Raw genomic sequence first — 19,800 nt, 5'->3', positions numbered from 1 at the left:
GTGGCCCCGAGCTGCCTCGAGCAACCGGGCCCAGAGTCTCATTTTTCTCGTCTCAGTAGACAGTGGAGGCCACTGCACCTCAGCGGCCAGGTGGGACACAGGCATGGCCACGTGCTCTGTCACCGTGACAGCTGAGACCTGCAACTCTCCCTTCCAACACCCCAAGTAAACCGCACTCCTGGCTATTAGAGGTGTTCCACAAAAGTTTATTACATTAAAACCCAAAGCTGGGTCGGAGACAGCCAGGGCCCACATCCACATGGTCCCGACTTCTGAACCCTGAATTCAGGGAAGCAGCGGCAGCTGAGCTTGGTCTGCATGGCTTTGCTGGTAGACTCTTATACATCCTTCAAGACCCAATCCAATGTCCCATCAAAAGCACCCTCTGCTTTCTGTGGCCATACAGCACTGCTCCTCATAGACTCTGCCAACAGCACATGGGAACATGTCCCTGATGTCCACACCATGGCTACCAGGAAGCCCCAGGGCCGAGTCTGGCTCCTTACATCCTCTTCCTCATCTTGCCCTTCCTCGAAGGGGCACCCCGGCCAAAGGCGCCCTGGCGCAGCTCTTGAGCTCGGCGCCGGTTGCGGGCTGAAAGCTGCTTCAGGCCCCCGCGCTGTAGGAAGCGCTGCTTCTGGGCTTGACGCCGCTGCTTCAGGATCTGTTCCTTGGTCTTGAGTTCTGAGCGCATGCGGCCTGTGGGGGCACTGGGCGCTCGGGGCAGAGATGCACCTGTCAGCACAGAGATTTGGGGAGCTCAGACTCTGACCCACAGAGCTTGAGCAGGCTCCAATCCCACTGGCTGGATCAGAGAGGCCAAACACCAAGTGACCTGAACCTCAGCCAGGCCACATTTTCAGTGTCAACTCCCTAGGTATCACCTGCTCCTTCGGCCAAAGCTGCCGCTGCTGCCAGCTTTGAAGAGGGACTTCCTGAACAGTGGCTGCCAACAGCCCAGTGTGGCCACCAGAGATCCCGTCCCAACCCCTGTGGAGACTGGTGCTCCAGGTAGGAAGCGGTCAAGCACCAGCTTCCACCTCTCTAGGTGTGCACATGCGCACACAGGGAACCATCATCCATCCACCCTGCTACTAGACCCTAGGTACCACCATTTGAGTAGGAGAGGCCAGGGGCCCTGGTCTGCTGGGTGGGCTGTGACACAGAGGTCAGGGCAAGTTACCACAGGACAGGGGCGGGGCTTTGCTCATGGGGGTACACGGTAGTCTGCGTGTCCTAGCCATGACCATATTCACCTCTGCACCTCTATTCAGACCACACCACCTGCCCTGCCCACCTTGACTCCGCCCTCGCCTTCCACCTCTGCGGGGCCCCGGGCCTCGCTGGTTGGAGGGCCCTTCTTCCTCAGAGTCCCGGTCATCGATTTTCTGCTTCTGCTTCCACTTCTGGTAGCTGAGGATCTCATTAAGGAAGTGACCTGTAGCATCCAACTGGGTGCAGGCCCCTTAGAGGGCAGCTAGGGAAGCTGCCCAGCCCCGCCCCCAGATGAAGCCCTCCTATAGGAGCAGCAGCTGGAAGCCGCCCCGCCCCCAGATGAAGCCCTCCTATAGGAGCAGCAGCTGGAAGCCACCCCGCCCCCAGATGAAGCCCTCCTATAAGAGCAGCAGTTGGAAGCCGCCCCACCATCCCTTGGCCCCTCAGCAGCCCTGTCTGTCCCTCAGGATACAGGTCACGCTTGTAAGAGCTGCTGATAAACCGGCCACTCTCTGTCTTGATCTTCTTCTTGTCCTCCTGGCCTGACTGCCCCACAAACCGCTTCTTCTTCCGATCCCTGAGGGAGAGGGAGAGGGAGAGGGAGTCTACTGCGGGGAACCTGTTCCCTTACCTGCCCCTCACATGTAGTCAGTAGAGGATTAAAGACAGCCAGTCACGCTTGCCTGCACGGAACACTCAAAGTTCCTCGACCACCTCGCCACCTTTCCTGGAGGGCTCAGGTCTCAAAAGGAGAGTGGGGTTTGGGGACTTGGGGTTTGATCCCCACGCCACTTCCCAGACCTCAGTGTTTGGGAAGCTGCATCAGAGTCCTCCTGGGCACAGTGGACCAGGGAGATGGGGCAGGCAAGGAGTCACCACCCCGCTCTGGGCAGCCAAATGGGGACATCGAAGGCCACGCCCAAGGACACAGGGACTGCCTGGCACTTCCTGACCACTTACCACCTGAGCTGCTGCCGACCTCGGCTCATGTTCTGCGCTTCATCCCCCATCAGGTCAAGGACGGCACCAGCCACCTGCTGCTCAAAGGCCCCTCCAGACCCACTGACGCTCAGCCTGCAGATTGAAGTGGGAGATTTAATGGGGCCCAGACCCTCTTTATGCACCTAACGCTGGACCACAAGCTCACACTCACCCCCGCTCACTGTCGAAATCCTTGGGCCGGTAGGGGACGTAAAACTCCTGGTCTCGCTGACGGGCCTCCTCCCTCCGCCTCTTGGCTCCTCGGTTGGGTCCTGGCTTTGTCCGTTTCTGGCCCACAACCTCTGTGAAGACATCCTGGCAAACAGGCGCCCAGTGTCATCCTTCTGGCCTTGGGGAGCCCCACTAGAACCAAGGGACCAGGGCTTCCCTTTTTATCGGCCAGAAAAACTCTCCTGCAAGACCCTGGGTCTTCATCTGCACACACAACAGCCCCTGCTTTGGGGAACAGGACAGGCAGAAGGCGCAGGATGGATGCTAGCAATAATGATACCGTGCTCCAGTACCAGCCCTGACCCTACCCGGCTCTGGGTGCTTCTGTACAATAGGATGCACACAAGGGGTTGTGGCTGGGACTTCAGACTAAGGCCCTCTGTGCCTCAGTGAGACAGGAGAGATGGAGTGGACGTGTAGGAGGAGGCCACTGCCTTGTGAGTGGGATACTCCAATATCTTCCAGCCCCACTTGCTGGGGCTTCTCTTCCACCAGGACCTCAGGCTGTACTGCTTAGCCAGAGCCCAGGCCACAACATCTGGGGAAGGGACTCTGTGTGTCTGTCTTCCTTTTTTTTTCAGATTTTCGTATTATTTTTTCGTGTGTGTGTGTGTGTGTGTGTGTGTGTGTGTGTGTGTGTGTAAGAGGGTGCTAGATTCCTTGGAACTGGAGTTACAGACAATTGTGAGCCACTTAATATGGGTGCTGGCACCTGAACTCCAATCCCCTGCAAGAGCAGTAAAGGCTTTTTTTTGTTTTTTTGAGACAGGGTCTCAGTATGTAGAGCTGCTATTTACAGGCTGGCCCTGAACTCACAGAGATCCGCCTGCCTCCGCCTCCCGAGTGCTGAGATTAAAGGCGTGCGCTGACAGATGTGACGTAGCACAGGCTCGTACCTGCTGAGCCAGCTCCACACCCCTTCCTTTGGTTACCACTGTAGCCTAGGCTAGCCTGAGACAGCGTCACTCTGTAGCCTAGGCTAGCTTTGACCCTGTGGCTGTTCTCCTGCCTTAGTCTCCACACCCCTCTCCTGCAGACTATAAGCTGAGGCTGTGCCCCACTTCCTCGGACAGGAGAGATGGGGACATGGGGCTGCACCATTGTCTGCCCCAAGGGCTGCTGGGACCTGGCTGTCTCTCCCTCAGCTCCGGTTGCCCCTGCAGCCCACACCTCCACACTGTCAGCCATGTCCTCGTCTTCCTCTTCCTTCTGAGGCGGCTCCTTCTGGGGCACTGGGTCAGCTGGGCCCTCCTGCCTCACGTGCCGTCCCTGCCGGAAGCTGGCGATAGCTTTTCGGTCCCTCTGCCTCTTGGCACGCATCATCTGGCTGCTTGGGTCCCGGCTCGAGGCATTGATCTCAAAGATGGTCTGTAAAAGGGATGCCAAGTTCATTGCCTACTACCCACCCACCCCAGCCCCACCCCAAACCGGCTGAGACCTGTATGGGTACTCTTCAAGTCTTCACCGTGGGAGGTGGGACCCTTGATATCAGTACCGCCCAATGCCACACAGCTAGGAAGAGCCAGAACCCAGAGCTCGCTCACACTGAGTGCACCTGGCTTTGAAACCACTGATTCCTCTGTGTCACCCACTAGCTGTTTTTGCTACCGGCCACCTGGCTGGGCTCTCCTTGCCTCTGTACATGAACCCCACAGCACATGCCCACCCGTGGGTACCCCGGAGTGAACAGGTAGGGAGGGTCAAGGCTGAGGATGAACAGCTCTTCCAGCCTCTGAAAGGCAGAAAACACATCACTCCCTTAAGGAGATTCAATCTATCTTTGAGTGGTGATCCCCGGACCTGCTGTGGCTCACAGGAATGCTCCAGAACAAGGGGGATCTAATGGTGGCCGACAGAGCCAGTGTGACACGTCAGGAAGCTGCGAGCTCAGAAGGAAATCCCCGCTGTGTGGTGGCCGGCACCCCAGCCACCCCTGTCCACCCCGTCCACTCACTGTGCGGGTGCGATAGTGCTTGATGCTGTCCACCAGCTGCAGGCGCTGCAGTTCCCCCTCCTCAAATCGGGAGCCTGGAGGGCAAGGACATGTGTGAGGCCAGGGAGGGCTGTGGAGGGCCAACCCACCCTCACCTACTCCACCCTGCAGAATCTCACTGAAGAGTGGGTGCAAGCCCAGCCCTGCCAGGTCCAGCTCCTTGGCTCTCTTTATGGACTCGGGTGAGGGCGCCGGACGTGAGCGCACATACTGCTGCTGAGCGTTGTCGGCCACACGGTGCAGGCCCCGAAGTTCCAGGGAGGCCTCCAGGGCAGTCTGCAGGCCGCCGTCCTCATCATCCACCACGCTCTGTGGCACCCGACCCAGCACGCCGTCCTGGCCAACTGCACCTGCCAGCCACAGGGCACACTGAGGAGTCAGCCTATGTCTATCCCTCATGGCCTATGAACCCCAGGACAACAGTTACGGATGAGAGAGACATTTAGAATGGCATGTTCAATCAGTCCCTGGGATGCACAGGAAAACAGACAGACCCCGACTCTGGCAACAAGAGCCCAAGAGCAGTCCCAGCGCCCAAGGCCATCCTCCCAGGACATGGTGGGCAGGATCTCTTATGGTCAGACCCAGCAGCCACCTCCCAAAGCCAGACCACTGCACCCAGCCTGTTTATGAACTCCAGGAGGACCTGAGCCCTGTCCAGCCTCCCCTCACCTGAGGGCTCCTCATGAGGCCGGGCGAGGGTGATGGAGCGGCCCAGGAACAGGTGCAGGTCAAGCAGGTAGGGAACCTCATCTGGGGCCACCAAAGAATAGGCTGTGCCACTTCGGCCTGCTCGCGCCACACGGCCTGCGGGGGAGGGGAGGGTCGAGTTTCAGCAGAGGCACCCCAACTCCCCGAGGGCTAGAGCTAGGCCAAGGCCTTTCCTGAACTGCTGTCCCCCATACAGGGTGGGCGGCCAGGGCGGGCACAGAGCCCAAGGGAGCGAAAGCAGGGCAAGCACCGCTCATGACCAGTACTTAAAAGTCCCTGGCACTCCCACTTTGAGGGGACTTTCCCCCAAGGAATATTCAAGACTGCAAATCCCCACAAAAAGAGGTTTGGGCCAGAACTTACTAAAGGTGACAGGACAGGGGACTGGTCACCAGGCTGATGACTACCAGGTGGGAATTACCGAGCTGAGGAAAGAAAGGGTGAGCACCTGGCCCACCACTTGTTTGTACAATAAAGTTTTACTGGCACACGGCCATGCCCGCTCATTTACATGTTCCCAATGGGAACTTTCCTCATGAGGCTGTAGATTAAATAGCTACAACAGAGATGGTATAGTGCATCAAAATAAAAGTGCTCACTATCCAGCCCTTTAGTGAAGATGTGCCACCCACCAAGAGTGACGTCACAGCAAATGACAACATCTGTAATACTATGTCGTGACTTGAAAAGCAGCATGATGGAAAGTAACCCAACATGGGCCCCAACATTATGTCGACTAAATTTTAAGTGTCACATTTCAGCTGGGTTTGTTGTTTGTGACAAGGTCTACGTGGCCCAGGCTGGCCTCGAACTCCTGATCCTCCTGCTTCTGCATCCTGAGTGCTGTGACCACAGACATCGGCCACCATGCCCAGCTTTCTTCCATGTCTTAGGCAAACACCACAGCCCCTCATTTGCAGGTTTCAGTGGGAGTGGTCTGTCATGTGGCACCTGAGGAATTCCCCTGAGGGCTCTGGAAACCCCCAAGATGGGGAGCCAGCTGTCAATGGAGAGACAGCAGGCGGCCACCAGCATGGACCTATCTGGGACTCACAGTAGGAGACTCAGCTGGGGTCTCCTGTGAACCCGACAGGGCAGTGACAGACCCCCAGCAGCTGTCCTCACACCACTGCCCTCCTCTGCCTGACAGCGGTGCATATGAAGCCAACCACACTCAGTCACACACAGAACACACCCAAGAAACCCTGTGCCCATCTTTTGCCCCACGCGTATCTTAATCGCTCTACGTTTGTGAACGTAGCGTACACCTCAGTGAGGTCTGCGGCAGAGCAAACGCCCTAGGGTCCGTCCCCGACACCAAAAGAAAGGAAACTCCCAGAGCTGGGGGCTACCTGTCGGGATCCACCCAGTAAGCATCGCTTAAGGCCCCAGTTTCCCCAAATTCTCAGCTGCCAGCATGGCACTGTGCCCGTCCTTCGCCCCCCAGGTTCCTCACCCACACGATGCAGGAAGAGCTTGCCCTTGGCGGGGAAACTATAGTTGATGACGTTGTCCAGCAGGGGGATGTCCAGGCCCCGGGCGGCCAGGTCGGTCACGATGAGGGTGGAACATTTGTTGTGTGTGAACTTCGCCAGGTTGATCTTGCGGGCCGTCTGGTCCAGAGCACTGTAGATGTGGGCGCAGGTTACACCCTGGGCCGTCAGCAACTGCTCGGAGCAAAGGCAGGGCGGTGAGGGGAGCCTAGCAGGAATGAGCGCTGGAGGCCGGGCCGAAGCTGGGGCACCCCGCGTGGTGGGTTTGAACCCCAGCCCTGCTGGCTGGCCTGACACAGCATAAATGGAACTCCCACCACCTCCCAGCTCTGCGAGGCCATTGGAGCATCAAAGGGTACAACACATAAAGAGGGCTGCCTTAAGGATCTGCGTGACCACGGGCAAATTATTCAGTCTTTCTGTGCCTCCCAGAACGAAGTGGGTTAATGTACTATTGAGGACTGAGTCTGAAACACAGGAAGCCTGTCAGGGTATCAACCACTCTCTCGGTGTTACTATTTTGGTCTCAGACGCTCGGGGGAGGAAGGCGCCGTTTACATGTCGGGTAAGCAAGACCCAGCCACCCGTGTCCCCAGCAGTGCCCAGGTGTGGCTGCTGGGGTGTGAGACAGCGGCTGGTCAGCCCCTCCCCCAGCCTTCCACGCGGCTAGGACTCCCCACACTTGCGTCGAGCTGAGGGTCACACAGGTGTGAATTCACAGAAAAGGTCAAGGGCACACCATACCACTAACATGTGAGTATCGTGCCTAGGTGCCAGGCACATCACACACTGGAAATCCACCCCCAAAAATCCAAGTCCACTGGGAGTTGCTGCAGATGATCTGGACAGAAAGGCAGACAGACAGAGACCAGCTGGGACATGCTGACAGTAGATGCGCCCACGTAACTGGCACTGACAGTTTACCGTGTGTCTGAGACGTCAGTGTGTGCGATGGCCCTTGACAAAAGCCCCACCCAGACTCATGGCTGCTCTGTTGCTGCCCTCTGGTGGCCTTCTTTGTAAGTGCAGCTTCGGACTCGGGATGAAACTGGTTTGAGACCCAATGGGGTTCCTCCATCCCACAGAGCCCGCTCACCTCCGAGAGGTACTCTGCGTGGTGCTTTGTGGCTACAAATACCACCGTCTGGTCCTGGGGCCGAACGACATTACGCAGTAGGTAGAGAAGCACAGCAGCCTTGGTGTCCTCACGTACAAGGAGGAAGGAGGTCTGCAGGGAGAGGGACAGACGTGGGCTCCCGGCTATGGGCTGGCGGCGCCCACCTGGCCACTAGCCTGGGGAAGAGGCCCGACACTGCCTCACCTTGAGCTGCTCATTGAGCTTGGCGTCCACATCCAGACGGATGAGCACAGGCTCTGTGAGACCTGTTGGGGTGTGGAGATGGCAGGGGTCACTGAGGGGCGGATCCCAGGCCCCACCCCGATTCCAGCACCACATCCCACTTGCTCACCTGCCCGGGCAAATTCCACCAGCAGTTTGGGCAATGTGGCCGAGAACAGCACTGTCTGGTGGCCCCCAGGAAGGCGACCTATGATCTCCTGGAGCTGCTCAGCGAACCCCATTTCAAAGAGCCTGCAGAGAGTAGTGGGCAGGGAGGGTCAGGAGAGGGGCTTCCACTCTATAGAGCTTGGAACCCTGGCTACCCTCACTCCAGAATCCCTGCCATGTGCAGGGATTAGTCTTGTGTTTCCAGTGATGGGCATGAACCCAGCCTTCCGCGTCCCAGGCAAGCACTCGCCAATTCGTACAGCCCAGCATGGTTGACATAACATTCTTTTCAGTACTAAGATGTAAACTTAAAATCACTAGTGCAGGTACCCCAGGGATGGGACTATTCAAACACACATTCAGGTCTCCCCAGGCAGTCCCCTTCTCCTGTGGCCTCCCCTCTCTCTGCCTCCCGGGCCCTGAGGATAACCTTGACAGTTATCTGCTCAGGGGTCCATCTGCAGCCTCACCTGTCTGCTTCATCAAAAACCACGTACTCCACACTCTGTAGCTTCAAGTTCATCTCCACAGCCACATGCATCAACCGCCCAGGGGTAGCAATGATTCTAGAAGAGATGTACAACCCAGGTCACCCCAGGCTCAGGGTCCCACCACCACCCTTAGTCTCCTCCATGGCACTCTGGGAAAGGGACCCCAGGGCACCAGCATCACCTCCCATCAACAAACTCACATGTCAGGGTTCTCGTGCAGGGCAGCAAACTGGTCTTCCATTCTAGGGGGAGAAGCAGGGTCAGCCTGAGAAGACAGAGCTTTTGAGTCTGTCCTTGCCCTATTCCAGCCAAGCGCCTCCACACCTCGCCATGGGACACACCACACACCCAGGCATGGAAGTGAGAAATGGCTATTGTGAGACACAGGCCGAAACTCAACGCAGAACCTCAAGACACCGGCTCCCTCTGTGGCTCCAGACACTGCCGCCAACTCACGGTACCACCTAGTGGCTTAGCCTGGAACTACTGGCTTCACCTGGACCCTGAATCCCTGATGGCTAAGTGCCTGTTCCTGCCTCCCCCCACCCCCAAGCACCCCTGGAGCAGCTGTAGGAGTGGGGATCCTGGCTCTGTGTAGCCTGGGGAGGCTGGGCTTTCTGACAATCACAGACTACATCCCTTCCTAGAAGCTGGAGCAGGACAGACTGACTGCAGCCTGAGCGGGGCACCCAGAGAAAGACACAGCCTGTACAACTAAGGTCTCACTTGACTCCCTGGCCCAACACTGAGCTGACAGGTCCCTCGATCCCTGTCCCGGCTTCCACCACATGTCGCCTGGCCAGTCTGTCTGAGAAGCTGCTGTCGGTGACTAGCAGCACAGGCCTACAAGGAAACCCTCGAGGAGCAGAAGTGTGCCCACACGGGGAAGCTGGGACACGGCATGAGGGGTCCTTACTTGTCCCCGCCCAGGATCAAGGCTGTCTTGAGGCCGGTGAACTTGCCCAGCTGTGGAGAGAGGGAGAAGGGATCAAAGGTGAGGGCCAGCCACCTCAGCCTCCTCACAGCCTCCCAACAGACCCTGCTACCGCACCTCTTTAGTGAACTTCATGGTCTGCAGGGCCAGCTCCCGGGTGGGCGAGAGGATGAGGGCCCGGGCCCCTGTCTGTGCACTGCGCGCTTTCAGCCGCTCAAACATCGGGAGGAGGAAGCAGGCTGTTTTGCCGCTGCCTGTCCGGGCCATGGCCACCACGTCCTTGCCGTCCAAGATCACGGGGATGGTCTGTCGGACACATGTGGGAGGTAATGTCAGCTCCAGCCTCAGCATGGCTGACTGTGGGTGAGTCCCATGCCTCTAGATCTATTCTTACAAAGGCCTATCAGTGTTATCTCCAGGAATGAGCACCCTGTGCCGGGAGACTGCCTCCCTAGTTGGGTCTCCACCTTGTCTCCCATCACTGCGAGTGCTGGGTGATCCCCGGGCACTTGTGACCTGCCCGGGCAGGTGCAGCATAACAAGAGGCAGAGAGTCACATTCAAACTCCAGCTCTCCTGGGCCCGACCCTCTCCCCCGTGAAATGGCTAAGCTACGTGGAGCCTCAGCCGCAGTGAAGAGGGCCAGCAGGATGACAGCTGGGGCCAGGAACATCTGTCACATGGCCACTGCCCACTGCTGCCCCGACCCATTGCTCTCCAGCTCCTTACCTTCCTCTGGATGGGCGTTGGCACCTTGTAGCCCTTTTTCATGATCCCTTTGAACACAGGATAGCTCAAGCCTGAGAGAGACATGGGAGTGGTCAGAGGGCTGGGGGGTGGGGTGCGGGCACAGCAGCCATCAGATATTATAGGACAAAGGACCATGTTCAACAACACATAGAAAGAAAATCAGAAAGCAAAAAATCAAAGGTCAAAGGAGTGTAAGACACCAAACAGGCAGAGACACCTCACTTGACCTCTGCTGGAATTCTTTAACTTTTGTTTTTCTGTCTGAGCTATGTATCCCACACTGTCCTTGAACCTGTGGTCTCTGCCTCTGCCTCAGAGTGCTGGGATCACAAGCATGTGCCACTCTGACAGGTGTGGTAGTGATGTTGGGAAACAAGACCGGTACGGGTGGGAGAGTGGCCCTTGGGTACTTAACAGACCTGGGCTGAGGATCGGGGAGCCAGCAGGAGGAGGCCTAGTGACCAGCAAACAACTTCAACTGTTTTCTGGTCAATGCTTCATTTTCGCCACACCTACATGTCTGTCTCTGCTTGATCCCCCTGATCATCAACGAGAGCCAGCACCTCGCTTTAAATCTAAACAGCCACCTAGGTCACTTTTATGAATCAACTGTTCAATTTCTGCATCCCATTCTCTCAGGGCTTCTGTCCTTTACTTATTGATTTGTAAGAACTCTTTGCATATTGTAGATAACCTTCTGTCTGTCCCACAGGCTGCAGATATTTCTGTTTTGTTGTGAGACGGGGTCTTACTATGTAGCCATGGCATAGGCCACCATGCCCAGCTCCTTTCTAATTGCTATTAAAAGCCACTCAGTGGGTGTCTCAATCCTTGCCCTGGCAGCTACTGCTCTGTCAAGGGCAGAGCACTTAAGCTGTAATCCCCACACAGGTGTCCTGACACCACTCCATCATCCCGTGCCCATCTCTTCAAAGCTGTCCTCCTGTCTGACACTGAACCCTCTACCACCTCCTGTGCCTCTAGGGGTGGCCCCCATTTCCAGGCCTGCTGTGGAAGACTGTTTCGACTACCTCAATCCACTTACGCCCACCACACAGGTAGCCGTCAGTACCTAAGCACAGAGGGTACAATGACCCCACCCCCACCCCCAGACTACTCCCCAGGGCCCCAGCTCCCCGGCCTCTTTACCCACCCATGGACTGGAAGCCTCCAGACTTCTTCTTTTTCTTGTTCTGGGCTCGCACCATCTCCCGGGTGTCCGGCTCCACGTCTGATACGCACTCTGAGGTAGGAAAGGAGGGCAAGGCTCGGCCAGGGCCCAGCTGTGAGGGAGGAAGGGAGAGTTGGCATCACTCCAGCTCTGGCTGACAAGGGTGTGAGGCCTGGAAGCTCACCAACTCTTCAACAAGCTCTCCTTGGCCCAGGCTGGGGCAGAGGTGCAGATCAGTTCTGCAGAAAATCTACGGGGCTCGCTGGCCAGACTCCGTCCCTTACCAGCAGTACAGCCACCTCCCTGAACCTGAGGGCGCCCTTCTAGAAACTGAAGTCAACGGTGTGTGTGTGTGTGTGTGTGTGTGTGTGTGTGTGTGTGTGTAGCAGCCTGGGTGTGCCTGAGAAGTGGCCACGGCATCTGGCTATCCTGGAACTCACTCTGTAGGCCTCAAACTCACAGACACCCACCTGTCTCTGCCTCCCAAGTACTAGTATCAAAGGCATACACCACTATGCTTGGACCTCATTTCCAATTTCTGATTATTTTTTTTTTTAAATAACAACTTATCTCTTTTTTCCATTCCTTATAAAACTTTTTATCTCACTTTATAGCATAGGTTAAGACTCTCTCCCTCCCCGACCAAATGTTTCTGTTGTTCTGGTGATGCCGAGGACGGAACCCTCTGCCACTGAACTACCCCCCAGCCCTCTTCTTACTCTTTACTTTTGAGACAAGGTCGCACTAAGTTGCCCAGTCTAGCCTTGAATTCCCTATGTAGCCCAGGCTGACCTTGAACTTGTGATCCTCTTGCCTCAGCCTCCTAAGCAGCTGGGATCACAGGCCTGTACCATTAGGCTTGGCCTATTTTGATTCCTCTCTCATTTTCATCTTGAATCTTATTTCATTATGTCGTCTGTCTCAGAAGAGAATTCTAAGCCTACCGTCATATAGCTATAAATATGTGATGAACTCAAGATTCTGTAACTAAATACCAGGGATTTGGTGGTATGAACCAAACTCAAGTATTTACGATGCCACATTTGCTGTCTACTACACTGAACAACACAGACGTAAGCCATTTCCTTCAACAGAGTTCTCACGGGACAAAGTGCCATGGTAAGCTCTCTTCCTATGTTCTTTTAAAGTGCATCATTAGCGCATGTGTGTGTGTGATACATGTCATGGGCGTGAAGGCCTGGGTGGTGGCGCCCACTGCCAAGTTTCAGGAGTCTGCTCTCTCGTTTCTGCTGGTGGTGCACTCCTGGGTAGCTGGTCTGTGTGGTTCTCCTGTCTCCACCTTCTGACTCACTTGTTGGGACTACATGCATGCCACCATGTCCAGCTTTATAAATGTATTGGTGCTTTGCCTGCATAGATTATGTGCACTATGTGCATGCAGTACTCAAGGAGACCAGAAGAGGGTGTTGGATCCCTTAGAAATGAGAGAACAAAACCCCAATCTGCTGAAAGAGCAGCCAGTGTTCTTAACCAAGAATCATCTCTTTAGCTCCTACATCCAGCCTAGTTCCAACAATCAAATTCAGTTTGTTGGGCTTACCAGGCAAGCATTTCTGTCTTCTGGACCACCTCTCTGGCCTCTCAACCTATTTTCGGGTTTATACACAACATATTTTATGTATCTTTGTATAACTTTCTGTTTTGTTTTGTTTTTTTCTAGACAGGGTCTCCTGTGCCCAGGCTGGCTTTTTAAACCCTAAATCCTCCTGCCTCCACCTTCTGAGTGCTAGGATGACAGCTGTGTGGCGCCATAACCAATTCCTTCACTGGATTTCTTTTGGTGAAATTCATCAAGTAACTTTTAAATTCTAAAACTTCTGAGAGAGGTCACTATATGTATAACTTATTACAGGCCTTAGAAAGAATGTAAAAACACACTTGTCATCCCAGCACTCAGGAAACCAGAGGATCAGGAGAGCAAAATCATCCTTTGTTCCACAGTGAATCCAAGGCGACCCAGGGCTGCACAAGACTCCATCTAACACTTTAATATGATGGGTGGTGGCGGTGCACACCTTTAATCCCAGCACGTGGGAGGTGGAGGCAGGAGAATCTCTGTGAATTCAAGGCCAGCCTGGGCTGCACAGAGAGACCTTCTTTCAAAACAAAACATAGCCGGGCGGTGGTGGCGCACGCCTTTAATCCCAGCACTCGGGAGGCAGAGCCAGGCGGATCTCTGTGAGTTCGAGGCTAGCCTGGGCTACCAAGTGAGTTCCAGGAAAGGCACAAAGCTACACAGAGAAACCCTGTCTCGAAAAACCAAAAAAAAAAAAAAAAAAAAAAAAAAAAAAAACCAAAAAAAAAAAAAAAAAAAACCACAACAAATGAATAAATAAATACAAAAACTTAACATAAGGCAAATAATTTTCTTGACAATTGTTAAGCTTTGCTCATTGGAATTTTTGTTAATAGTTTAGGTATTCTGCTTGGGGATTCCCACTCCCTTCGTTTGAAGACACCTGTGCCAAGATTACGTGAAAGAGACCCTGGGGATAGAGCTGGCAGAGCCTGTACAGGGAGGGCTAGCACATACAAGGCTCTGGATTTGGTCTCTATCCCAACCAAAACAAAGGATCGGGGAGGGGGGGAATGAAAGATTTTCCCCACTGATTCTAAGTTGACAGACTGCTTCCCATGCAGTATTTTGGTTTCATTTCAGTGTGTGTGTGTGTGTGTGTGTGTGTGTGTGTGTGTGTGTGTGTGTGTTGAACCAGCTCAATGGTATAGTGAGGACTGACTGCTCTCCCAGCCCTATTCACACCAAGGGTATGCTAAACCTTTAACAAGTACGCTTGTATCCCAGGATATAGGACCTTTTACGTTCCTTGTAAAGCACAATATTCAGGATTGGTGGTATAGCTCTTACCAGCTATATAGCCAAGGGGTGGCCTTGAACTCCTGGTCCTCTTGCCCTCACCACTCCTACCCCAGGTGCTAGGATGACAGGTGTGTGCCACAACACCTGCTTTTATGTGGTGATGGGGCTCAAACCCAGTCCCGCTTTGTCCACGCTAGGCAAGCGTTCTACCAACTGAGCTACATCCGGAGCCTGCAGGCTGGGTTTTAATTTGTAAAAAAAAGTTGAGCAACTTCTTGTGTCCCACAGCCAGTGAGGTTTAGCCTCAGCAAAGCCCTTGGTCCCGAAACACGTGGGCAGCCTTCTCTTTTTTGGCAATGACTACCTGCCTTCTCATTGCCTTTAGCAGTTTCTGCACATCTACTGAGCAGCGCACTGACTCAGCTGGGGAGGAGAAATGGAGGAATACACCCGCTGTGCACAGGACGGTGGGCGTCACGACCCTTAGGCTGTTTTGCCTCCTTGGCGCTCACGCCTGTCTCCCCACGTGCACACCTATGGAACCAGACCATCCTCAGTTCCAATCCTGCTATCCTTCTCTGACAGTGCTGATTAGGCGTGCAAGGCAGAAACCACGACAAACATCCGTAAGTACTAGTTTATAACCAGCTTTTCGGAGGTCTAGTCCGGCCTCTCTTTTATTTTATCTCCTTAAGACCGCCCCAAACTCAGGCGGACCTTCGCACTTGCACTTTCCATTGGCCGAAAGGTAATTGAACCCCGCCCCCTGAGCGAAGGTACCCAATGAGGGCTCACAATCAGGGAGACAGACAAGCGGAAGGGCGCAGGCCGAGGGCCTGACCAAGGGACTCCACGTTCCTACCTTCCGCGCCCGAGTGTCATCCTCAGCCTGGATCTCGAACTCGCCATCCTCCGAGTCACTGTCGCGGGCCTGGGAAGTCCCGCTCCGGCGCTTCCGCAGCCCCTTCTTCTTCCACGGCGCCATGGCGGCACGCGACCGCGGGCCGGGACCCACGCGTCTGCCGGCAGCCATGCGAGCCGGACACTCGGACCCGGAAGAGGGCGGGGCCTCCAGGACGCACAGACTGCGCGGGGGAGGAGCCTGGGGGGGACGCACGAGTAGCGGCGGGATCCAGGCTCCACCCCCCTGAGGGCGCGGCCTGAGGGACCAACCAGCAGAGCGAAGGGCGGGGCCTGAGGGACCAACCCGCTGCGCGGAGGACACAGCGTCAACGTGGCTTCACCAATGGGGCGGGGCCTGCGGGAATATGCTACTGGGAGGAGGCGGGGCCTGAGGGACATACCAACTAGTGGGGGTGAGAGCTGATGAATATACCAACGATAGAGGCTAAAGGGGCGCAACGATTGTGCAAATATCAAGCTCTGAGGGATGTACCAACTGTACTGGGAACCGAGTCTGAGGGACGTACCAACTGAGCGGGTGGAAGGACTTGAGGAATGTACCAACTAGGCAGGGCCGGACCCTGAGAGACGGGGGGGCCTATAGAATGTACCAACGAAACGGGGGGTGTGGCCTGCAGAACGTACCATCCGCACGGGGGCGGGGCCTAGGGGCGGGCCAGCACTCCTGTTGCCCAGCGCGAGGCGAGCGTGGGCGCGTGTCGCTGTGGCACCGCTGCGGGGATTTGTGGCGGAGCCGGAGCTTGCTGGCCAGAGGCCCCAGTAGGAAAATCGCCGGGCAAGGAGTCCCCGTGATGCCTGCGCTTTCAGCTTCGTAGGCTGACTGGTGCTTGGTACTCCGCTGTTTGGAATCTTGAGTTGTGGTCGGAAAAAAATGGATGTAATCTTTGAGAGAGAACGGGGCTATGGGCGAAGACTAGAACGCACGACGTTTGCAAAGTGCTTTGCGGAAGGTAGGCGTGGGAGCGACAGTGGCTTGGGAGCCCCTTTCCCCCGCTTCCACCATAGTTTGTCTTTCTGGTTGGTGCCATCCCCCTGTACGCCCGTAGTCGTACTGTAAATATTTGTTGAGCATACACTGTAGGCTGAAAGTGTGTACCTATTTATTCATTAAATATTTGCTGACGGCATTCTTCCCTGTCTTGACAACTAAAAATACCGGAGTGCCTGCTTAGCCTGCGTTTTGCACAGACCACGGGGTTCGAACCCATGAGCCTCAGACGCCAGGCATTCGTGCAGTTAGTTCCTCGTGGGGAGTAGAAGCAGGAATCAGAGTTAAAGGTTATTCTTGGCTATAGAGTATAGTGAGTTCCAGGCCGGCTTGAGCTACAAGAAACCCCGGGTGGGGGTGGGGCAAGAAAGTGATTCATTTCCAAGACGCTACCTGAATGGTAATCCCTCTTTGAAAAAGACCTTTCCCTCACCAGGAATAGGCCGTTTGCCCTTGGACTTGAGACTCCAGGTTGCCACTATTACCTGGCCCTGCTATAGCTCACTCTGACCCTTTCCACAGGGAGCCTTGCAGGCTGAGTCTGGCAGACAGAGCACACCCACTGCCACCCTTGACCACCGACCGAAGTGAAGATCCTGGTGGAACTGGCCCGCGGTGGAAATGCAGGCGCTCCACCTTCAGCACCGCAGCCCCAGCGGCTACAGGGTCAAGGCCAGGGCGTCCTATGTGGATGAGACCCTGTTTGGCAGCCCTACCGGAACCCGGCCCGCTCCACCAGACTTTGACCCACCCTGGGTGCAGAACTGTAACAGATCCAGAGGAGTGGGCCCAGGAACACCCAAGGTCTCTCTGGTCAAGAGAGACAGTGAGTCTACCCCCTCCAGGGGCAGCACCCCAAACCTCACACCACGGAAGAAAAACAAATACAGGTAACAGGGTGGGGGTACATTAAGGTGGCTGACTTGGTCTCTCTCTTATTATTATTATACACTCGGCAGAAAAACTTAGGCCAGAATGGGTTTAGTCTGGCCGGTAGTTTGGGTTGCACGCTGTTCTAAGAAGTGGGGTCTGGAGACCACAGGTCACGTGACATGCTTGCTCCTCTACACACCGTCTTCCTTCCCTTCAGTCCCAGAGCGTCCGACCCCTTCTTCTGACACTCCAGGCACACACGTGGTGCATGGACTTCCGTGCACATAAACCACTGGTACTAAGAGGAAGGTCCGCCGTAGACACGCCCAAGGGCCAACCTGACTTAGACGCCCCTCTCTGCCGCTCTCCTCCCAGGTGATCCCAGGTCCTGCCAAGTTGACAGTTGAAACTGACCATCATGGTAGCCGTCAGGCTACCTGGGACAGCCTGCTGTTCACCTGCTGTGTGGCTGTGGGCAAGCACCTTGACGTCTCTGAGCCGCAGTTTACTCAGATAATAGAATGAATGTTCCCTTTAAATGAGACGTGGGGATACCGTGGCACAGCACCCGAATGCTTAGGAAGGTCTTGATAAATGGTAGTGTTGGCTGGAGAGATGCCTCAGTGGGTAAAGGTTCCTGTCTCGAAAGACTGGTGACCTGTGATTGCCAGAACCTTCATAAAGGTAGGACAGAATGACTCCATGGATTTGTCCTCTGACCTCCACAGGCCCACGTATCCACATCATACACACATAGTAATAATACATTTAAAATATTTTTAAAGGCAATTCTTGGTTAAAATAAAAAAAAACAAAACTTGAGGCCAAAAAAAAAATTTGCACCTCTGCTGAGCTCATATAGACTTTTTTGAAAAGTACATTTGTATTTGGTTAATTTTGTATGGGAGGGGTGTGTACTGGTAGAGGTCAAAGGACAACTTAGGGGAGTCAGTTCTTTCCTTTTACCATGTGGGTCCTGAGGATCGAACTCGGGTTGTCAGTCTTGGCCACAGGCACCCATACCCACTGAACCATCTTGCTGGCCCAAGCTCCTATAGAGTTTTTTGTTGTTCCTAAACAGCAGTGTGACAACCGTTTGCGTGGCACTTAACGGGCTTAATTACTCCATTCATCTGGAGCTGAGTAGATTCAGGAGGGTGTCTGTCATTTGGTGCCCAAGACTTGAACATGGACAGATATTTACAAGGGCTTCTGGAGTGGTCCCCCATATACCAAGGAATGGCTGTAGTTAGGACTCTTGATGGTGGGGCTCATATGAGGTGCTCCAGGGGAGGGTCCCTCTTAGGACTGTTCCCCTCTCCAACATGTCTGTCTCCAGGAGAAGAGGGAGCCAGGCCCCAAGCTCCTTTGGGCTAATACCTATGAGCCTATTGAAGACTAAGTCAGGGCCCCCTGAGGGTGCCAGACAGGGTCCAACTGCTTCCAGTAGCTGGTGGGCAGTGAGGTTGGAGACGGCTTCAGTGTGTCACCCCAGGTCACTGTACCCTTCCCTTTCCTAGGTTGATTGGCCACACCCCATCCTACTGTGATGAGTCACTGTTCGGTTCCCGGCCACAGGGCACCAACAAGGAGGGGTCTCGGACAGCCATAGGGGATGCTGCCAAGCTCCGGACCCTTTTCTGGACACCACCAGCCACCCCTAGGGGCGGCCACTCACCTCGCCCCAGGGAGACCCCACTTCGAGCCATTCACCCAGATGGACCCTCCAGGATGGCGTCCAGCGTGGCGACAGGCTCCCAAAAGACATCCCAGGAGGCGTTGGATGCTCCCCGCTCTCTGGGGCGGAGACGTTCCCATTCACTCACCCACCTAAGTGTCCCCAGCATGGGTCATCCAGCTCCCAGTGTCCCCCAGACCAATGGACCTTGGAGTCCCCGGCCTTCCACATCAGGGATGACCGTCCAGAGTCCCCTGGTCACTCCCAAGGCACGGTCAGGCAGTGTTTCAGGGCCAGCTGCCCCTCAACGAGGGGCCGGCTCCCCCAAGCCAAAGCCTCCTTGGAAATGAGGCTCTCTCACCAGGTAAGCCTTTGGCTCACAGCAAGGACTCAGCTCAGGTGGGATCCTCTGGGGACCAGTGTCTCCAGGGCGCCCAAGCACTGGAAAAGCCTCCATGGGGCTCCATGGTGAGGATGGTCCATAGTTTCCTTTGTCCTCACAAGCTCAGCCTCTTTCTGCATTGGTGCCAAACCCCACCCAGCTTCCTGCTCAGGATTCAGTTTCTACAGGGGTCTGGGGGCCTTAAGGGAACTTCCTGGGCTGTGTCTGGACCCCAAGGGTGGAACATGGGGAGACATTATTTTAATATTCATGTATTTATTCCACATATTAAATGTATTTAGCTCATTAAAGCCCAGTGGTGTGTTACTTTTTTCCCCCTTAAGTAAAGGCCTCAGTCGATTGAAACAATTGAGTTAAACAGAACAAGGAGTGATTTCAGGGTATGGCAGAAATGATGGGCTGCTGAGGTCTGAGGACATAGACCTCAAATAATCTAACCTGGTCCTGTCTCTGTCCTGTGACGCCATGCATGGGTAGGTGGATGGTTCTTGCCAGCTCAGGACACAGGGAGAGTCCTTTGCTAGCAATTGTCTTGTTAGGGGGGCAGGATGTAGCTTGGCAGTAGAGTGTTTGCCTAACATACATGAATGGGGCCCTGGGATCAATCCCAGCAACCCCT

The 19,800-nt window shown here is 55.1% G+C and overlaps 2 protein-coding genes across 2 annotated transcripts; one reads left to right on the top strand and one right to left on the bottom strand.

The window, feature by feature from the left end:
• Positions 1–185: 185 nt before the first annotated feature.
• Positions 186–15,385, bottom strand: Ddx54 (DEAD-box helicase 54). Its single transcript, XM_059249416.1, has 20 exons — positions 15,178–15,385; positions 11,459–11,588; positions 10,285–10,355; positions 9,674–9,862; positions 9,539–9,588; positions 8,823–8,864; positions 8,602–8,697; positions 8,094–8,215; positions 7,946–8,007; positions 7,721–7,852; positions 6,588–6,798; positions 5,093–5,227; positions 4,540–4,770; positions 4,382–4,455; positions 3,598–3,795; positions 2,369–2,511; positions 2,176–2,289; positions 1,688–1,792; positions 1,298–1,413; positions 186–735 (listed from the first exon to the last, which is right to left on the bottom strand). Exons 1-20 carry the CDS (start codon positions 15,346–15,348, stop codon positions 503–505), a joined length of 2,625 nt encoding a protein of 874 aa, XP_059105399.1. The 5' UTR covers positions 15,349–15,385; the 3' UTR covers positions 186–502.
• Positions 15,386–15,901: 516 nt separating this feature from the next.
• On the top strand, positions 15,902–19,437 carry Rita1 (RBPJ interacting and tubulin associated 1). Its single transcript, XM_059249264.1, has 3 exons — positions 15,902–16,189; positions 16,750–17,117; positions 18,621–19,437. The coding sequence occupies exons 2-3, from the start codon at positions 16,849–16,851 to the stop codon at positions 19,126–19,128; spliced, it is 777 nt and encodes a 258-aa protein (XP_059105247.1). The 5' UTR covers positions 15,902–16,189; positions 16,750–16,848; the 3' UTR covers positions 19,129–19,437.
• Positions 19,438–19,800: the final 363 nt, after the last annotated feature.

The sequence above is a fragment of the Peromyscus eremicus genome, chromosome 23 (genome assembly GCF_949786415.1).
Source record: "Peromyscus eremicus chromosome 23, PerEre_H2_v1, whole genome shotgun sequence".
Classification (NCBI taxonomy): domain Eukaryota; kingdom Metazoa; phylum Chordata; class Mammalia; order Rodentia; family Cricetidae; genus Peromyscus; species Peromyscus eremicus.
The sequence above is the reverse complement of the archived record's forward strand: the minus strand, read 5'-3'. Positions and strand labels throughout refer to the sequence as shown.

Excerpts from the sequence above, each read along its gene's own strand:
- Ddx54 (XM_059249416.1), bottom strand. The coding sequence starts at position 15,348 with ATGGCTGCCGGCAGACGCGTGGGTCCCGGCCCGCGGTCGCGTGCCGCC. Across the intron at positions 5,228-6,587 it reads GCTCTTCCTGCATCGTGTGG|GCCGTGTGGCGCGAGCAGGC; the intron begins GTGAGGAACCTG and ends CCTCCCCCGCAG. Across the intron at positions 2,290-2,368 it reads GATTTCGACAGTGAGCGGGG|GCTGAGCGTCAGTGGGTCTG; the intron begins GTGAGTGTGAGC and ends TTCAATCTGCAG.
- Rita1 (XM_059249264.1), top strand. The coding sequence starts at position 16,849 with ATGCAGGCGCTCCACCTTCAGCACCGCAGCCCCAGCGGCTACAGGGTC. Across the intron at positions 17,118-18,620 it reads CGGAAGAAAAACAAATACAG|GTTGATTGGCCACACCCCAT; the intron begins GTAACAGGGTGG and ends TCCCTTTCCTAG.